The sequence below is a fragment of the Cupressus sempervirens genome, chromosome 7, assembly GCF_028749045.1.
Source record: "Cupressus sempervirens isolate cs-2001-9-10 chromosome 7, ASM2874904v1, whole genome shotgun sequence".
Lineage (NCBI taxonomy): Eukaryota > Viridiplantae > Streptophyta > Pinopsida > Cupressales > Cupressaceae > Cupressus > Cupressus sempervirens.
Window position 1 is genome coordinate 595,647,845 of NC_143124.1, and position 21,832 is coordinate 595,669,676.

At 31.6% G+C, this 21,832-nt stretch overlaps 1 protein-coding gene across 4 annotated transcripts in view; it reads left to right on the top strand.

The window, feature by feature from the left end:
- Positions 1-11,645: 11,645 nt before the first annotated feature.
- LOC149548148 (protein IN CHLOROPLAST ATPASE BIOGENESIS, chloroplastic-like) overlaps positions 11,646-21,832 on the top strand; it is a 134,848-nt gene continuing 124,661 nt past the window's right edge. For all 4 annotated transcript variants that reach the window (XM_089792171.1, XM_089792175.1, XM_089792172.1 and 1 more), the window contains exon 1: positions 11,646-11,830. In XM_089792171.1, coding sequence (XP_089648297.1) covers positions 11,752-11,830 — 79 coding nt within the window. In that variant the 5' untranslated portion in view covers positions 11,646-11,751. The remainder of the gene's footprint in view (positions 11,831-21,832) is intronic.

A 21,832-nucleotide genomic window follows, 5' to 3' on the forward strand; every position in this document is an offset into this window, starting at 1 on the left:
ATCTTATTAGGTTCATTTAAGTCAGTATTTAGGTGAGATGTTTTCACTTGTTAAAACAACTTACAATGGGTTACTCCAGGCAGCCTCTTAGGGCCCCGATCCCCATTGCAAGCCACTTCTCGACACTACACATAGATAACCTACCCTAGGCTCATGAAATCACAAATCAAAGAATCATAATAAAATCACCTCAGTCCTATACAAGCAACTAAAAAAAATCATAAAAGATAAGCCACAAAAATTACATCAGTTCCTCATGAGCAACAGGTAAGCATCAAATAATAATCATATGATCACAATAGTTCTCTATCAGCAACTGAAGGCATCAATGATAAATCACAATACTGATCAAAGACTCCAAAATGGTCAAGTCAACACATGACATCATCAAGAACATAACAAACACTTCAGTCCTCTCAAGCGACCGAAAAGCAATCCAAGTATAACTGACTGAGACTCAAAAATGGTTATCAAATATAACTGATCGAGACTCAAAAATGGTTAAGTCAGGTATCTTATATACATACACTTCAACTTCATACCAGGAAACTAGAAAGCAAAAACAAACAGTAAATACATCCATCATAGAGCATACTATCACCTTACCTTGGTTGGTTTGAAAAGATCGAGAACAAATCATCATAACCTCACATTCACAAACCCAGGCCTCTGGTAACAACCTAAACTGGTCAATACTAGAACAACCCCAAAACACAGAGAACACATAGAAAACATCAAAGTCTCACAGATTGGATTTGAAAGTATATTATTGAGTTAAGGTAAGGTTTATGTTCCAGTTTAACGTCTATTTCAAGTAACTAAGTTTTCACAACTACCCCTTACGATTAACCCATTTCTATAATAACTTCCATTTAAATCAACAATCCAAATCTACAATTAAATCAAATAATATTCATTATTAATTAACTTTAAATAAACTAATTTTAATTAAATTAATCAATAATTACTATTCTAATTACTTATTTTAATCCATTCACTAATTGTTAATTTATTAATATTTAACCAAAATTATTAATAAATTAATATTACAAAAAAAACTATGTTAGATACATTAATATTTAATTATTAAATATTAATATAGATTAAAATATTATTAATTAAAATATATATATTAAAATATTTATTAATTAAAATTTTAAATAATAATAAATAAATTATGAAAAAATGAAATTAAAACATAACATATTATATTCATATGTTTTAAGCCCGTTGGCTTTAAGACCGCCTGCGGTCTGCCGCAGTCCTGTGGCCGCAGGGCCTGTGGTGGCAGGTACCCTGTACCTGTCGTCACAGTACCTGCGACGCAGGTACTGTCGGCTCTGCCGACAGTGGGGGTGGGTACGGGGTAATTCCCTCCCCCCCACTATAATGTATAAAAAATTATTTTATAAATTTTTTTATTTTTTATTTTTATTTTTTAAATACAATTTGTTTATAATAAATTTTTATTAATAAACCAATTAATTTAAAGATATATATAAATTTATAAATATATTAAAATAATTTCTTAAATATATATATTTTTCTTTTCAATTAAAAACTTTTAAATACGTTTCCTCCAAGTATTATATATACTATTTTTAAAAAGGATCTTTGTTTAATACATAAACAATCTAATCACTAAACATGTATAATTAAACATTTTATTTTATTTTTTTAAATTCTAATTTTATTTTATTTTATAAACTTTTATAAATATAACCCGAATTTCCAATCAAGATTTTCTTTTCTTTTCTTTCAAAAGCTCTCCCTAGTTTAAATTGTAAAATTCTATCATCTAGAACGAGGGTTTCAAATTGATTTATTCTTCCAATTCTGTTATAAAGATGAAATACAATATAGTATCATAAGGTTCATAACAAGAGAGCGAAAGGATCAAACAGTGAAATCCAGATAATTCGGATTTAAAATCCACAAGCACGAAGAAGACAGGATTATCAAATTGCATAATTCAACCCGTGATCAAATACAAGAACCTACCTCAACCTGATGCTATTATGCAATCTCCAAAAACTGTAAGAGAATTCGCTCCTCTTCAATAACCTTCTTCTGAAAATCTTCTTTTGAATTCACCTTCTGAAATTTGCTTCCAAAAGTGTCTCCCAAAATTTCTGTCTCCCCCAAATTCCTTGTCCAAATTCGTGTCCCCAAAAATGAACCCCCAAAGTTGTGATAAGGAGTCTTCTCCTCAAATCGGGGCACTAATTGTGCGTTCACCCGAGAAGACTCTTTGCTCAACTGAGTTAACTCCAAAATTAACTTTTATTATCTTTGCTTTATCTTTTTAATGCATATTAAATGAATCATTAAATAACTTTATTTAATTTTTCCACTTGACTTCTATTTTTAATCTTTATTACTTTTAATCCCATGCGCACTTTATGAAATTAAAATAACATTATAATTTCCTCTTATTTTATCTTTTTAATTAATTTCTTTATTTTCAACACATGCTCGCATCATGCAATCTTACAACTTTTAATAATTAATATATTTTCACTTTTTAATTTATTTTAGAAAGTTAATTGATAAAATATTTAATTAACTTAAATAACAATAATATTTAGCATTTATTTAAAAATGAACTCTAAATATATTATTATTAAATTAAATAAATATTATAATGTTCTAAATTATCCTTAAACTTTTATCTCCAAATTTAATTCTTTTTATTTAATTAATTTCTCAATTAATTAAATATAATCAAATATTAGAATATCATAATAATCTTCTATTAAATTAAATCATTAATTAATCGTTTTAATTAATTTCTTTTATATTTAAACTCATGCTTAGATCATGCGATCTAGAAACCTTTAATAATTTAATATCTTTTCCACTTTTAATTTATTTAAGAAACTTTAATTGATAAAATATTTATTAATTCAATTAATAATAATATTTAGCATTTATTTAAAAATGAACTCTAAATATATATTATTATTAAATTAAATAAATATTATCACATTCTAAAATTATTCTTAAAATTTTAATTTCCAAATTTAATTCTTTTTATTTAATTAATTTCTCAATTAATTAAATATAATTAAATATTAAAATATCATAATAATTTTCTATTAAATTAAATCATTAATTAATCCTTTTAATTAAACTTAATTAATAGAAAATACATGAAGGACTCATAAAGCAACATACGAAAACCCATCAGAGAAAAATACATACTAAATCAAACAAAAAGGGTTATAATCACGAAATAATATCATTTGATGCATTCAGAGGGTACTTAACTCAGATACTTGCCCTAATTATCAATTAGGACAATTGGCTAAAAGGGTTTAGGAATTGGACTTAAGATTTTATCTCCCCTCTCTTACCATTGAGATAATGCGATAGGGTACTCTCATCTTGGCAATTCAGAGAAGTCGATACCCGGTACCTGCATCCTGCATAAAATCCACGCATGTACAGACACAATATTCTAAGCTAAACAGACAATGGCAGGAAGTGGTGCATCGTGTAGATCCCGACTAGCAGGTGACTACGACTCCCTTCCTTAACCACATCAGAAACACCATACATAAAGAAAACAAACACACACACCATACACATGCAGTATGGGGTAAGTATCCATAAGAAAGAACATGTGATAATAAACCATCTAACTAATCATCATCAATAATTGAAAACATTGAATAATCATCATACATGCATGAAATATAGAGTACCAAGTCATCTCATCATATAATAAATTGAGTGTAAAACAACATCTGATAATCTAAAAGTAATGCTACTAAACATCAAGTATAAAACTGGCTTAAAAGAGTTTGGCAATTAAAACAAAATGTGAACTAGGGGTAGGCACTACACATTGGTAAGGTTAGTAACACCTATTATACATTACATTGAGCCATTCCATAAGTATCAGAGCCTACATTCATAGAATGGCTCAAGATATTATTGAATCCTTCAAAATAACTAAGGAAAAGTCACTTTTTGGGACAACAGACCACCAAGAATGAAAGGAAAACAATTAAATGAGCACACTATTTAAATATAATTCTTTGTGAGAATAAATCCAATTAGAGAAAATTCAGATCATCACACTTTAGAATAAAAAAAGGATAAAAGAACATTCCAACCTTGCAAGAAATGTAAACTTTTATTACTTTCCAATATCACAGTCTATACATTCCAATCTTCTCTACCATACCATTTCATCTCCTCATGCCTTGACTAGGCTATATAAGGTGTCACTCAACTATTCCAATTGATTCTAATGGTTTCAAATGATTACAAATGCATTTATCCCCTTGAACAAGGTTTCCCTCCTAAATGACACTAGCTATTGGGATTTAAAATTTTGAATCTTAAATTCCATTTAAACAAACTCCTAGAGACCTATAACTTTGGAAATAGTCATCTTGTGACCTTATTACATCATTGAACTCCTTACTCTCCTAGTTGAGCTATCTTGGCATCATTTTTCCATGATTCACTATTTTGGTCCTAGGGTCCTTATCATAACCCCTAAGACATTTTGCCATTACATCCAATTGATTACAATCAATGACCATTATAGGCATTAAAACATCATAATTCAACCTAAGGGCTCCTCCATGGTTTTCTTTGTGCCTTCTTTGGTTAGGTGCTCTTGCACGATGCTTGAGGTAAGATAACTCTCTTGTTAGTTAATGATTAGCTTTAGTTCATTTACTAGAATAGTAGTTACATTATCAATGTTAAGTACTAGTTTCTTTAGTTAATATGTAATCAATTAATTTTGTTGTTAATCATTTAGGCAGTTTTCCCACAACCTCTGTTATGCTCATTATGCCTATTACTTGTAACCATTATTATGTAGAGTATACCCATGTTAGCATCACTTCTATTTTCTTTTATTATTCTTTTAGATTTAATTATTTTCATGAATTTATATAAGACCAGGAACCCTCCACTACGCATATAGTGCCAATATCATCCAAATTACACATATTAGTTGATAAGTAAATGATCCTTTCTAGAAGAAAAATATTATTCAATGGAGGATTAGTTGCCTTTTGAGGAGTGTGCATTGAGTTATTTGTACCAACCAATTGTGTATAGTGAAACCCATTTACATTCCCTTTGAATATATAGGGTTTTGTATATAAAGGAGGTTTTTAGTTCATCTTAGAGGGACATATATGAAAGGAAAAAAAAATCAAGTCATTAAATAATCAATAACAAAGAGCTCTTGAGACAAAAATCAAGCATAAGTGCATAATAGTTTGACATAGCTTTAATCTTATTCAAATACCATTGAATAGACATATCAAGCTTTATTTGTAATCAAGACAAGATGTTGACTCTCTTAATTAATTACAAGTGCTAATGTTGTTTGTAGTACCAAGTTTTTCATAAAACATAAGTAGAAGAAGGTGAATATATTTTTGAGAGTTACACAAACAACAACTAGGGCCATTTAGTTGTATGAATGTTGCATGCAGATAAATTAAGGCTATAATTATGATGTTGATCTAGATAATCACCCTTACTCGACCTATCATTTTTGAAGGTTGGACTAAAGTTTCCTTTGAGCTTGAAATCTCATTTCATTGTTTTTGTGGTCATGATTTAGAGAATTATTCCAATTGATATCATTAATTACAAATATAAAATCAATATTCATTATCAAATACAAACACTGTAACGCCTCACTCGAGAACCCAAAAGAAATAAATGTAATATGTTACAAAGTTTACTGAACTTTTTTTTTTGAAATTTAAACAACATCAAAACAACAATAATGTAGAAGCAATATATTCATACACACCAAACACACATAAGCAATTACAAATACAATTTCAATTCCTCAAGGGTTCCTTCATGTTGAGTCATATTTAAGAAAGTTTTATTAATAAGTTTAACTTGCAATTACAATGTCCATAATCATAAAATGAATAAACACGTACATAGTCATATAAGCAAATGCATAAGTACAACTAATAATATGAAAGCACATCTAATGAATAGCATCCACTACACATGCCACAGGGTATGTAAAAATAGATACAAGTACATCAATATACTATACAATATCCTATAGGATCTCAAAACACATGATACATAGATATATCAAATGAATAGAAGTCTTCAAGATAAGAGGAAGAATGATAATGGTACCACTGTATCAAGGAGCATCCAACATCTATCAATCTGAGAGGGAACCCAAATGGTAAGAATATACTACCTCCCAGTTCCACATGGTCACCTAATCAGGCTCTCACTCTCATTGTGTAGGAGAGATAATGTACGATCTACACACAAGTAATCAAATCATAAAATAATCCTAGGCAAGGAATCTGATAGCCCAAACTACATCAAGGGTAACACAAACTACTCAAGAAGAAGAGATAATCAAAATCGAAGGGACACTCATCCAATACTAACATCTCATACCAAGTCAACATACAAATACCAAGACCAAAATTATACAACCACCTCGAAATTAATGTCAAGTGTCACAAGCACAATGACCAATAGATAACAACTGTCATCAATAAAAGTAAACTATCAATTACTAACTCCAATAATAAAAACACTATTGATGAATAACTAATCATTCATTAATAAAGGTCAATTGTGAACAATAAATGACATCCAACAAGTACACCATTAAAACTAATATACAACAAGTACACCACTAGAGACAAATATATAAAAAAATCATGAAGGAGACTTAGGCTACATACTATGGAGTGTCATCACATGAGCCAACTCTAAGGTTACCCTAGCAGTCTCTCAAGACTCCAACCCCCTAGTGACTCTATGCGGAACCAAGATACACTCTCTTGAAGATGAGGAAACTAGTCATACTTCTCAAGATATCATCTCCATCTCATCCTTAGTCTATACAAGCACTCAAGGCATGGACGAGGAAAAATATCTAACTTATCTTTTTAATGTATCTCAAGGAAAAGAGCTAGGCAAGATATTTTAATTACTATGTTATCACTTGTTACACAACTTACAATGAGTTATGCTAACAACCACTTTGGGTCCCCGCTCCCATTGCAAGCCACTCCCATAGACATGCACCTAGACTACCTTTCCAAAAATCACAAACCACAATAGTGTACCATACCATAAGAGTAATATTGATAGAATTTGGTTCCTTAAGAGGCAACCCAAAAAAATAACATTGGTTCTCGAAACCCAAGTTCTCATAAATGCTTAATAGTATACAACTCATAAAATGTAAATCTCAATTCAAATCATAAAGTTCATCATGACATCCAGTCAAATAGTCATAAAAGAAATCTCAATAACGCATCTAGTACACATCCTAACTTGGCCAACTAAACAACTGACAAAGAAAAATTATGAAAAAAATAAACATCACAAGACTATAAATAGAATATTAGAAAACGCATAGTTTTTAGCCACATGACTTAATTCCACCAATTTCTCTTGTTTAGTTTGGGTCATAAGAATGTATTTAGAAATAAAGTAAGAATATACATGTTAATATAGATTGTTACGCTAATATACTTATTTAAATAAATGAGTATTTGAATATCAAATCTCCTTGTGCATATAAAATATTATGCAACATTATCATGTTTTGAATTTAAATAATCTTAAATCATAAATGATTTAATTAATAACATAAATGCATATTAATGGATTTAAATATTTATATCAATTTCAATTTCTAAAATATTAATCTGACTTCTATTTAAGTTTAATATTAATATTTACTTTTTCTTTAATTCAAATGCAACTAGATATAAAATTATAAATTATAAATTTAATTATTTATAATTTCTCTCATAAAGTCAAATAGTTATTAATTAAATCATTACAAAGTGAACTCCACCACAACTTCTCTTAAAATATAATAAAATTATAAATATTTATTTATTAACTTCCCTCTTGAATTAATAATTATGAAATCATTTATATGCAACTAAGAGTTTAATTGCTCTTAAATAATCACTAATACTAATAATCACTAATACTAATACTAATACTAATACTAACATTCACTTTAGCTAAATGAATACTATTTATTTAAATTTATAAATTTATAAATTATTATTATTTTTAAAAATAAATAAATCTAAAAAATTAAATTATATAAAATAAAAATACACATGAAATTAATATTTTCGCATGTCTTTCATCTCTCAAATCATACAACCATACTATACTTAGTTTTTGTATTTTTAGCATATTTGCTTTCACATTACTATACTTAACTTTCTATTTTTTAGCATATTTGTTTTAACATGCATGCAACCATACTATACTTATCTTTCTATTTTTAGCATATTTGTTTTCACATACATGTAACCATACTATACTTAGTTTCTATTTTTAGTATATTTGTTTTCACATGCATGTATACATTTAGTTACAACGTGCTTTCTTCTCAATTAATCTTTTGCTTTCCAAATAAATATTGCAATTAAATTATTTTAGATGTAAGAAGAATATTCATTTATATTTAAAAAATTCATGATAATCACATAGTTCTAATGACAAAATTAAAGTTGAAACCTAACTATTCAATTTGTTATTTTCTTCCAATTTTCTGTAATTAAATTTTTCTCTATATTCAAAAGGGGTTTAAAAGAATACAGTCATAATAATTTTCTACAATTTTTCTATAATTTTCTTTAGTCAAGTTTTCTTGATTAATAAGTTTTCTTTTTCAAAATCTACAACATAATTCCTTCTTCAACAATCACTACAGTAAATTAATAAGCAAGATGCAAACACCCAAGAAGACACGAAGTATACAAATCTTTCAATAAAATTCTACAATAGATTTTCAAACCCTACCTCAAAACCACAACTAAAATTTGAGACAATCTGTCAATGCATGCAAATCCAAACCCTCTGAATTCTCAACAATTCTTTTGATTCAATTAAAAAAATTTCTCCCTAAAACCTCAAAATGATAGCTAAAATCTGACAATCTGTGAATGCATGCAAATTCAAACCCTCCAAAACTCTCAAAATTTTTTTTGATCCAATTCCGAATTTTGCTCTCCAAAACATCAAAACCACAACTAAAATTTGAGACAATCTGTGAATGCATGCAAATTCAAACCCTCCGAAACTCTCAACAATTCTTTTGATCCAATTCTGAAATTTTGCTCTCCAAAACTTGTGTAATTGCAAAATGAGCTCTAGATCTTTGATAAAGAGTTCTACCCTAATTTGGGGCTCTAATAGTGCAATCACGAGAGGGAACTCACTGATCAATTATTGCTTATTACTTTATTACCTTTTACCTTTTCATGCACAACTTTTTTAGATATTTAATTACAAAATATCTTAATTTAAATAATTAACTCACTCTTTTAAATTAATTTTCAAAGCGTTTTTAATAATATATTTATTAATTTAATTAATAACATTATTTAGAGTTTATTCTTAAAATAAAATTCCTAAATAATTATCATTAAATAAAATAAATATAACTATGCCACAATTAGAACTATAATCTTATCTTTAAATTTCATTCTTTTATATTATATTTTCCTCCATTTATTAATTAGTGTTATTAATTAGTGCAAGCACTAATTAAAGCATAGTTTATTATTTAAATTAATAATAATAATAATCAAATCTCATTATTTAAATGCAACTCTAATTTAATTATTATTAAATAAATAATTATAATAAAACAATATTAAATCTTTAATATTTTAATTCTTTTTTTGTCCAACTTCTTAAATTAGACTTTTAAATTAAATCTTTTAAATGAAGTACATATTTATTTAATTAATTAATAATTAATAATTGATTAAATATCATCATATTCTAATTTCTCTTTAATCAATTTTTTAAATTTAGACTTCTAAATTAAAGCACATATTTAATTAAGTTTTTAATCAATTAAATATTCTCATACTTTAATATTTTTTAATCAAATAATAAGTAATAATTCTCAATTTTATATGATTACCAAAATATTATAATTAAATCATTTACCAAATAAATCACATAGCGAAATCCACATAAAATCAACATTACCAAAACAGACCAAAGCTCAAAATCAAACAACATAGATAAAGATAAACTCATGGGTTTTAAAAAGGGTGGAAAGTCAATTATGAGTCCTCTTTGCAAGACAAGTATTTAAGCTATGGCTGGGATTGGACTTGAACATCATCTCTCTATTCTTACCATTGAGTTATTGTGATAGGGCACCCTCATCTTGGCAATTCAGAAAAATTGATGCCCGATACCTACATTCTGCATAAAAGATGAGCATGTACATGTATATAAATATATCTAAACTAAACAAACAATGATAGGGAGTGATACATTATGTAGATCTTGACTAGCAGGTGACTACGACTCCCTCCCTTAACCACATCAAACATGACAAACAGAGAGGTAAAATAGATACACACCATACACATGCAAGTATGGGGTAAGTACTGTAATAATTATAAGTTGAACATCAATTACTCAAATAAAATAATGCATCGTTACGAATACAAAGTAATCATCATTAAAGCATCATCTGACATTGCTATGAAAGAAATCACATTTATTAACTATGAATCATTAAAGCATCATTAATGCACCAATAACCATAATCATTAAACAACACATGAAATATAATCAATTAAGTAATCATCATTGATATATCTCTAGTCCAAGTTATGAAATAATATCCTTGAAACTAACACATCCGAGAAATAGGCATAAAAGAGTTTGGTAAATATAATGGAAAAACAAACTATGGGTGGGCACTACATCTACCCCCTCTAGAATTAGGCTATGGAAAAACAACAATTCATAATAATAAGTAATGATGATTAAAATATGTGTATATAAAATATTGTATATTTTTTTTTATCAATTTTATATTTTATAGTTCAATATAAATGTTATCAATAAACTTAGATCTTAAGCGCTGATATTTGTTTATTATCAAACTAATGATCCTAGATTAATACTATAAGAGTTACTTTATTTTGTTATCAAAGTACATATATTTTGAAGTGTGGTAGGGGAAGAACACTAGTTATAGCTAGAAGAACACTAGTTATAGCTAACTTTGCATACCCTAGGCTCTTTAATGATACATTGAGTCACACCAATATTTGTTTTGGTTGTCTTTGGATGCGACTTAACTACTTACATCTATTGCTCTAGCTTCTAGGTAGTAAAGACAAATTTTGTAGGATTTGTTGTTTGCATAAGAGTGAAAAAAATGGTCATTTCAAAATTTCATCCCAAACATGTTTCGTATCGACCCATTACTTGTTTACTTTGACAACAATTTTTTTCTACAATTGATCTAAAGCTTATGCACAAATGTTTCAATAATTATATGTTAGTGGTACATAAAGTGTACAATTGATTTAATCACTAACTTTTTTTTTAAAATAAATAAATAAAAGACTATTGACTTTATAGATAATTTTAAAATAAAATTTTAATTAACAAAATCTTAAAAGACAATTCAAATATAAGATAAACTCTTCAAAGACTATTGACCCAATAGACACATTTTAAAAAACGGTTAACTCTCGCTCTGCCCTAAAATGCCATTGTTATCAACATCTAAAATAAACAACTCTCAATTTTTGTAAAGAATTATAATATAGCTATTTTGAATTTTTAGTATTAAATGATGGAGTTGATTTGTAATCCTTGTGTGGTTGTGAACAGATAAGAAAAAACAGTTAGAAACAGGGGGGCAAGTTGGGTTCAGACTAATGTGATAAGCAATAAGAGCAGGCAAGGTGTAGGCATACAGCCATGAATGCGATACGTTCGGCAGCGCTGCCTAGGAGAGCCACTGCAGTCATAACTTCTGCTACATTATGCACTTCTACTGGTAAACCAATTAAACGTTATTCTCGTTTAAAGTATTGCTTACTTTAGTCCACGATAGGAAAATCTGTACTCAGCAAAGTGCTCAAATTGACATGTCATCTAACACCTATTTGCGAGTTATTAATCTGCGTTGTTGACAACTGTCAACTTTTCTCTTGGCAATGTATCTCTTTGTGTGGGGGAGGGAAATCGTATCCTTCTTTCGGTTTCGCAGTTAGTGTGCCAAAACAAAACTGATTATACACTCCTTGACGGACAACTATGGTTTTGTGCTCTAGTATATTGCTAATTGAGTAGCAGCTCCGGTTCTTAGTAGTTTCACAACATTGAGATAGATTAAAGATTAAGATTTTCACAGTTGAGCATAATATCATGTAATAAGATACCACACCGTAGTGTTTTTAATTCCAACCGATGCGGGTTTTCAAGAATCCATTTTAGAGATCAATTATGATTATTCTCTCATTTTATAAAAAGCTTATTTTTTTGATTGGTAAATTTGGGGACCAACCGACCCAGCTGGTGAGGCCACATACCGGGGATTTCATCTTCATACACAGAAATTCTTCATCTACCAAGGACTAGTTCAATGTAGTCTATTACCAAACAGCTAATAGACATACCATTATATGCCACTCTGTACAAATACAATTAACATCACTTTTGTATCATATTTAGTTCATCTTAAACCTATACTTGGAGAACGGTTGCCTATTACTATTTTCTTCTTAAACAAGAAATGGTTTGAGGTTCTAATTTTGAATTTAGCGAGAAGCTGGTTTTCTAGCTCTAAGATCCTTTTATCCACTTGGAAGGATTGGATTGTTAGAGATAGGATGAGAACGAAGGTCCTGTTGGATAACGCACTTCTGATAATATTAAAAAGTCAGAAAACATTTACGGTGGTCTAATTAAAAAAATGTTACCATACTGCTACTATCGCAGCACCCTTGAACGCCCAATGCAGTGCACACAGATGCTCTGCATGAAATCAGATCTCTGTCTCCTCTTGAGAGTAGATCTAATCATTTAACAGCAGTCATCCCCATCAAATTTGTCTTCTTGATTGCGTATAGAAACAAAATATACAGTCTTATATCACTCCCAGACAATATCAGATACTGAATGGAAGCTCCTTCTGCAGGAAGGAACGCATTATTGTAATCTAGCAATTTTCCTTTTTGGTAAACTTTTGATTATATTTGATTTAAAATATTAGATTCAATACTACGAAGTACACAGAACATAATTTATCTGCACAACCAATACCATGACATTCTGACTAGAATAGCGGGGCTTAAGAATACATATAAATGCTGTGACAGAGCATTGGAATAGGCTGAAGTATCATGAAAAGATCCTTTTGTTTAGTAATATTTTAAGACTAAGTATACTAAACTGAAGACCAAAGAGAAACCTGAAAACGGATGGAGCTCTGGAAAGAAGAGGATCGAGGCAGAGATCGTAGGGCAAACCAGGAGTGCTGGAAAGAAGAGGATCAATGCGGAGATCATAGGGAAAACCAGGATCTATATTTTTGGATGTATGGAAGGCATTATAGAAGTCGAGAGTGTATAGGGTTTGGAAGTAACAAATATGCATCAGTAGCAACTTGCAGAACTCAGTAGCAGGACCCAAGTAGAGATGGCAGGATGCATTTCAGGGAAGATTCTCACTTCTGTGAGGCTCGGAGTGGAGGAGGGAGGCAAGAACTCAAAAAATATAGGTTGCATGGGTATGCGTACTCACACCCTTGGGACATGTACCCACGTATCCAAGTACCATGTACACATACCCAAGTACTGAGTACCCAGTGGAGAGCATCATAGCTAAGGACCTTGATTAAGATTTCTGAAGTTTGTTTCGGTTTTTTTGTTTGTGTAAGCTTATTGTTTATCAAGCTTAATTCAATACGTAATTAGTTTGAAACTTTGATAGAATACTATTAATAGTAAAGTTTATCGCTGCTCAAGTCAGAAGTTTATCATTTGCGATAAGTCATTGTTATACTGGAAATGCCACATCAGCTCACAAATTCCCCGCCCGCCCTCGCCTCCGGCGGCCCCCCCCCCCCTTCAAAACGTTAAAAAAACTGCCGCATAGATTAAGATGTCTGATTTTTGTTTCAGTTTTTCATTTGCATATTAGCTTGCTTTTTATCAAGTTTAATATGTAATCAGTTTGAAACTTAAATACTGCTGTAGTTTTTTGGTTAGTTGGCTTTTTGTCTATCTGTTGAACTGGCCCTTTGGTTGGCTTTTGTACTTTGGCTGGGCTTTAATTGCTTATTATCAGCCTTTTGAAATGTTTTAACTTTTGGGTTTCAAGATCCCTGTAAAACCTGTTTATCTTATCAAAAACAGTAAACTACTAAACTTTTTCTGATTTTCACTGTTCAAATTAACACTAGAAGTTTATCATTTGCAATATCTCGTTATATGATTTATGATTTTCTTGTTCTATTTATTGTCTTCTTTGTTATGCATCTAAAGTTTAAACATTCAGCATATACATTATGACTTGTGACTCATATTTTTAGATTTCTTGTTTTGAAAGCTCAATGTCATGACCCATGACTCATATTTTTCAGATTTTTTAATAAAATATCAAAATTATATTCAAGTTTTTTTAGGCCCCATGTACCCCTGTCCCCTATTTTGGAAAACAACTGTACCCATACCCAAAGTACCCAAGCACCCTTTACCCATGCAACTTTATAACAAACATATTGCAAAGCTGAAACTGAATACAATACATTACATCTAAAAACTTTATCACTTTTCTTGTTTTGAAAAAGCATTGTCATGACTCACATTTTTCATATTTTCTATAAATATCAAATTATAGTGAAAACATTGATATACCCAAGTACCCCCATCCCCGTGCAACCTTGATTAAAATACTCACCCTTTGCAGTTAACAAGTAAGGATTAAATCAGTCAAATACTTGTGGGAAGAAGAGAAGAGGTCATGATGATGGAAGAGGTGAAGAAAGCCTAAACTTTCAAAGAGGATTACAGAGAAACAGAAAATGGTATGATAGCAGTAAGGAGGTAGGGTATATGACTTTTCTCAACAAAATACCAGTGTTTCCTACATCAAGAGCTGGAAGATCAACATTCCCTCTTCCAAATAAATTCTGGCAGAAACAATACTGGTATATTTCTCATAAGAGGAAGGAGTTATTCAGACTGAAAAGAGCAGTTGGAAAAACAGAATATAAGGGTAGGCAGCATGGCAGAGGGTTAATTACAACATGGTGCAATGATAGAGGATCTTTAAGAAACAGAAACCTTCCCTTCTTTAAAGTACATTTAGGAGGAAGAGGGTTAGAGTTTCGATCCATTACAGACATGAATCATGTGATTAGTCAGGAAAACCTAATAAGAAAAATATGGGTTCGTAAGGGTTCAGAAGATTCCAAGGTCCTCAATCCAAATGACAAAGGAAATATCTTGGAGAAAATGAGAAGGGTGAAGATGGTATCAGGGACACACCAATCCAAAGAGAGGTGGATCCTTAAAGAGAAGAACTAACCATGAATTTTTCGGAGCTAAACTTAAAATATTGTATTAGTTGGCTGCAGCAACAAGCATTTATTTCTAAGTTCTGGGATAATATTATTTCACTTATTGATCCGAATAGATGGATCAACGATGACTGGGAAGATGTAGATGAAGTAGATTTTGTGGATGCATATAAAGGATTCTTCATGTGACTTTCAAATACAAGGAAAGTAAAGATGAAGTCTTTGGGCAGAAATGCTGGTTTTATAAGAAGTCCGGATTACATATGCAGTAGTGGATCCCAAATTTTAATGGAAAAGAACATAACATTAAGTTTATCCCTTTTTGGATTCAATTAGATAGTCTTCTAGTAGAATATAAGAAACCAGATACTCTTGAAATCATTGGAAACAAAGTTGGAATTTTTCTAAAGAAACAAAAAACCCTAGGTTATGTGCATTATTGGATACAAGAAAGGCTTTTCCTTCTTTCAAAATAATTTCAAAATTTGGAACTTGGATTCAAAATGTATCATATGAACATAATGATATGGTAAACACTGAACATCATTCAAAGGATGGATGCTACATTGATTCAATAGGGAAAGAAGATCCTTACAGTTGTTTAATATCTCAGTAGATAATCCTAGAGAGCTAGAGTAGTGGAGGTCTTCAAGAGGAAGTATTTCTACTTTATTTCCAGAAATTGAACCAAATAACACTGTTACAGAGGTAAGTTCTACTGGATGGGCTCCTTGGGAAGACAAATGCTTTTCAGATCTCATCACATTGTTTCCTTGGAATATTTTAGAACTTGCTACATTATTGTAAGAAGACAGATGAATGTAGGCTTATTACTGGAGGTTTTCAAGGGAGCATTCGGACATTATTCAGGGTGGCAGGCAGAGAGACATTGTTTGAAATCTCAACGGGGTTATAAGGGAAAGAAATATGAGATATCATAATGGAGTGCTGTTATGGGGAACCTATTAAAACAATTCATGGGGGAGACATGGATCAAAACATATCTGAAAATTATAATAGACAAGATTTTTTGGTTAACAAGTTGATCATTGGGTGGGATGGGGTAGTCAACAATTGTTTGGACACCAAGTTAATCATTAAGGAGGACGTGACAACAAATACAAATCTAATGGGGAAAACCAAATAAAAAAGATATGGGTTCCAAAGGGTTTAAAGGATTCAGAGATCTTCAATTCAAATGACAAAGGAAAAATATCTTGAAAAAAAACGAGAAGGGTGAAGATAGTACGAGGGACACAAAAATCAAAAGAGGTGGATTTTAGAAGAGAACCGACCATGCATGAATTTTTTGGAGGAAACATTAAAATATCATTTTAATCGGCTGCAACACCAAGCAATTATTTTTAAGTTGTGGGATTTATCCACATTTCTTATTGATTTGAATAGATGGATTAATGATAATTGGGAAGATGTACATGAAGTAAGTTTTGTGGATACATATAAAGGATTCTTCATAGTGATTTTCAAATCCAAGGAAAGTAGGTCTTCAGGTAGAAATGATAGTTTTATGTAATGTCCCTTTTTTCTTGAGTGTCAACTTTCAGAGGGCTAGCCTACTTCCCAAGCCTCATAGTGTAATGTCCCCTTCTAGCATGACCATGATAGTTGATGGTTTCAGCCTATTATCGCATCCTTGTAGGTTAATACTGATGATTAGAGGACCCTATTGAGGGTTATGGCTCCGTTTGATGGGACTTACTATTTGTAGTAAGTCAATGGGTGGTTTTGATGAGCTTAGATGAGTTAGAGGAGTTGAATGATGTTCTCATTTTTAATTTTTGGTTTCTGGTTGGGGTTCCAAGAATTTTGGAGGAGTGTCTATTTTAGCAAGTCACCCTGTCAGGTTCATCCATTGTCTTTCTTCATCAAGATCACTCATGTGCTGTCAGATTTGGATTGTGATGCTTCTTTAGCCATTTTCGCAAGACAGATGAATTATGATTATTATTTAATTAAATACACTAAGGTTGTTATTTTTCCTGGTGTTGTATATTGGTCACCTTTGTGTCATAGCTTGTTGGAACTGAGTTGAAAAGTTTAAAATCTTGGGCACATGGAACAATGATATTGATGAAAAGGTTGTTTTTGGAGCCAAAGGGAGTTAAGAAATTATATTATTCAAATATGTGCCTAAGTATAAAGCAAAGGGCATTTAAGTGAAAGGGGTCTTCATGAAGCTAACTATTGGAGTGATAAGGAAGATTTTTTTTATTATAATAAAAGCAATGGCTTGGTGCAGGTTAAAACATTCTTGGATATCTTTTGTTTGCATTTTGTGGAGATAGTGGTCTTGAGGGTTTTGAAGAAATTTCATGGTTGGACGCCATGTCTTTGCTTGCACTTGGAATTGGTTTTCAATTGCCAATGAATTGTGTCATCTTCTATTTTTGTTTGGGATCAAATTTCTGAATTGATCCATGCTAGGAAGGTGACGTGACAGTTGAGGTTGGACGACTGCGAGTTATTAGAATTTTGGAGGTATTTGTGTGGAGTTCTAGCATCAAAATTGCACATACACAATACAGTGAAAGGCTGTCTATAGAGGAGCAGCGACCAAGTTTCAAGGCTGCTATCTGATTGTAAGAGGCAACATCGGTGTATAACGGGCCAACGTTTTTCATTTCCAGACCTATGTTTTTCTGCTGGGGGGTCCATATCTCTATTAGGACCAATTAATGACCAATATTCTTCATCATTGGAAGCCAACGTTGCTTAACCAGCATTACCAAGCTTTTGTAATTTGAATTTCAATATGTGCATTGTATATAGTTGCCATCATTGCCTTAGTTTGCATAGTAAAATATAGAAGAAAGAATTCACTCTTAATTTCCATGCATTTGCTATATATTATATATGCTAAAAAAACATATATATGAAAAAATAAATATAAAACTTTGAAAACAATAAAAATAATCCTTCAGCATAGTTGAGAGTGAGCCAGAAGGGCTCATTACACATAGGCTAATGGAGTCGTTCGTAGGGTCTAGTTGGCAGAGCTGGAGGCCAGCTCCCATTCCAAAGGCCAGGGATGTTCAAGATTGCTCTTAGTTTGAGTCAGTTTGACACTTACTATTTATAATAAGTGTCTATTTTAGGAAAGTCACAGTTTCTATCTTTAGCAGGGCACTTGGACGATTTGGTAGCAGCGTGGAGTTATGGTGACATTGACAAAGCTTCCAGTTGGGGACTTACTATTTATAGTAGGTGAAACTATGGTCAGCGCTATTTTTGGCAAGGGCACCTAGAGTTTTGGTATGCACTAGGATTGACTCATTTGTTAGTTGGTGCAGTTTGGTACACTTCTTATATATAGCAAGTCATCTATCCAACATCTCTATATTTGGCAAGGCACTTGGACTGGCCTCAGTTGCAATGATGACCTTTGGCACGTTGTTGATTAGGTATTCAGGGATTTACTAAAATTAGTAAATCAAGGGTTAAGAGAGATGTATCCTTACTATTTTTAGTTAGACACCCTGGTTAGTAGTCAATGCAATGGGATAGCTCATGGTGTTGATAGAATCTAGAAATAATGAGTACCTTTGGAGTTATGACATTTTAATTATTAGTAAAGTGATACCATATTAATAACTATTTAAAAGTGCTCATCCTTAAATTTTATTTGACTTTATTATTAAAAGGGGTTATTTAATGATCATAAAGACAAATTATAAAGAGCATATGAGGAATAATGTAAAGGGCCAATTTAAAGGGATGCACAAATGATTACTAAAATATACTTTATGTGATTTTGTTATGTACCAATTGGAGGGAAACATTGTTATATATTATATTTCAAGTACATCAAAAGCAAGTACAACAAAAGCTAAATATATTATAAATTTATAAGTCATGAGAAGTGTATTGAAGAAGCCATGATTGATTTCTTCTTGTCAATTATAAAAAGCCATTAGATGAGAGAAATGGAATGCATTGTATGACTTGTGCATTTGCTTTTGTTTGCGTGGAGAAGAAAATGAAACAAGAATTTCAGATTGAGTTTGAAGAATTGTGAATTCTTCCAAGTTATTTCAGCATATTGAATTGCTGAAACAACCAATGAATTGTGCAATTATAATGGTTTCAACCAGGTGTCATCAGGGAGCTTTCTTGGATGAATTGGTTTGAAATTACTTCAGATTTGCATTGGTTATCAGTAGCAACAGGTTTGAGCTTCTTAAGTCAAGGATTAATCATTCCTAATGGTTGCCAATTCATGGTAATAGCAGCTGCAACAGATATATATCAGGTGTATGAGATATAAAGCGTTGAGAGTGTTTGTAAAGGGCACATTTCTAACGTGGGAGTCTTGTGCAAATCTGAAAGCGAATATCCTCAGAATTGTACAAGGGGTTTGGAATGCTTAGTAGTCAAGCTTTCTTAATCACCTAATGATCTGGGCGTGAGCTTCTTGAAGGTTTATCGACTGAAGTTGCTGCTATTTCATCATTAGGTTCTTTGATGTATTTTGCATTATTATATCTATTGGCATATGGTGCTGCTGTAGTTGCATGTTTTATATCAGATTTTATAATGGCATTTGGATTGTGAGGCATAACAACTTATACCTGGTTTAACGATGGCAATATAGGATTGCATGTCATTTGTTTGTCAAAATGTTTAATTGTTGTAAGTGACTAATTTGCATAATGATTTGCATTTGGGAATTGAAAGTATGCATGCCAATGTTTCTGAAAATTTCCATTGGTTGTAGGTGCACATTTTATATATAGAAATCATATGTATGCATTCAAAAAGACAAAAAGGATTGCATTTGCATTTTAGTTCTTTGCCTAGATATCTTACTAATCATTTGCAAGCACTTAAACTTCATTTGAAACCATTCCAAGCAAGCAAAAACAATTTGAAAATAAAATAAATGTTTGACAAAACTCCTTGAGATTCAAATTTATGCTAGGAATAGCAAGGGATATTATAGAGGTGAAGTTAGAACCTGTTGGGGTGTAATGTCCCCCTTCAGCAATTGAAGAAATTCATTAAGTGATTAATTTATTAAATGCTTTTTTTCTTCTCTCTTAAGTATTTAGTAAATAAATAATAAAATATGAACATATTTGCAAAAAACTCTTGTGAAACGGAAACAATAGAAGCATGTTTATATTATTAAAAAGGGAAGGTTGCTTAAGGCTGTGTTTAGCCTGAGAGGGAAAGAAACAACTGTCGTTACAATCTGTTAGACTGGGTTAGAAAGTAACATGGATGTATTGGAATGCAAAGTGTTTGGGACGGTTTTTGGGTGCAGGTAGTAAATCAAAGTAGGGGAGGAATTCCATTTGTGTGGAAGAATACAAGAATTTAATTATGAGGAAATTTACAGAGTCACCAACACATGCATTGAGTTACCACTTCTGGAGGATTGTTTCTTTAGGAGAACATCATCTACGAAGCTGATAGATGCTTCTTGGGTGACTTTTTGTCTTTATATTGGCAGTTTAGGAAGCTTGATAATACTAGCACAAGAAAATAGAGCCGAGAGCACAATGAAGAATGGGTGCACTTCACGCAATGCATGATTGAAGGCAGTTATAGGGATGTTCACAGAATGTTGTCTCTCATTTGTACCGCGTAGAATGAAGCTTGAATGTAGACAATAGTAGAGTCAAGGTGCGAATGAATGCATTTGGTGGGAAACTGCGGACCCAAACACTCCTGCGTAGTATAGTGTTGGCAAAAGTCCAACATTTAGGAAGTTGAGGGCGGATTCAACCCAATAGTAGTGGTGTTCTCGTTGGGAAAGGGTTGGCAAGACATCAATAATGAAAGTGCATGCCTTTCCTCAGCATCTTGAATTGCTCGACAACCCATAGCAGTGTGGGTAGTGCTAGTAGCCATGGTTGAAACCTTCGTGCATCTCTAACGTGACTGGTCTTGTGCTAATTGTGAGGTGGGAAGCAATACGGGGGATGAAATTGTGCCGCTCGTTGACAGGTTGGAGATTGTTCAGGCGTGACAAGAAATAAGCAATCCAACTATAGTTTGGGTAGCATTATAGAGGGAGCAACTTCATCGTTGGTGGTTAGAGCCTGAGTCGCAGGGATTTGTAGCGTTGAAGGAAGATGTTCTAAGAATTCAAAAACACTATGATTTCTCACCTATAGGCGACCAAGTATTCATGAAGTGCAGATATAGTTTGAAGTTACTTTCTTGATTACAAATTGTAATACTGTTCATTTGTTTAGCAAACAAAGACTTTGATAAGAACAACTCTTCGTCTGGAATAAACTGTTATTGGTTAGTACTCAGTACTCATGCATTTTAAGTCATTCTCATTTGATGACCATTGGTTCCCTTGTTCTTCTGAATCAAAGCATTAGTTAATATCGTGACTGAATAACCAAAACACTCCAGACCTTTCTTTAAGCACTTTTGAGATCAATAGAGAGACCATTATACGGGGTTCCTATAGTGGTATCAAAGGGGTCCCATGGGGGA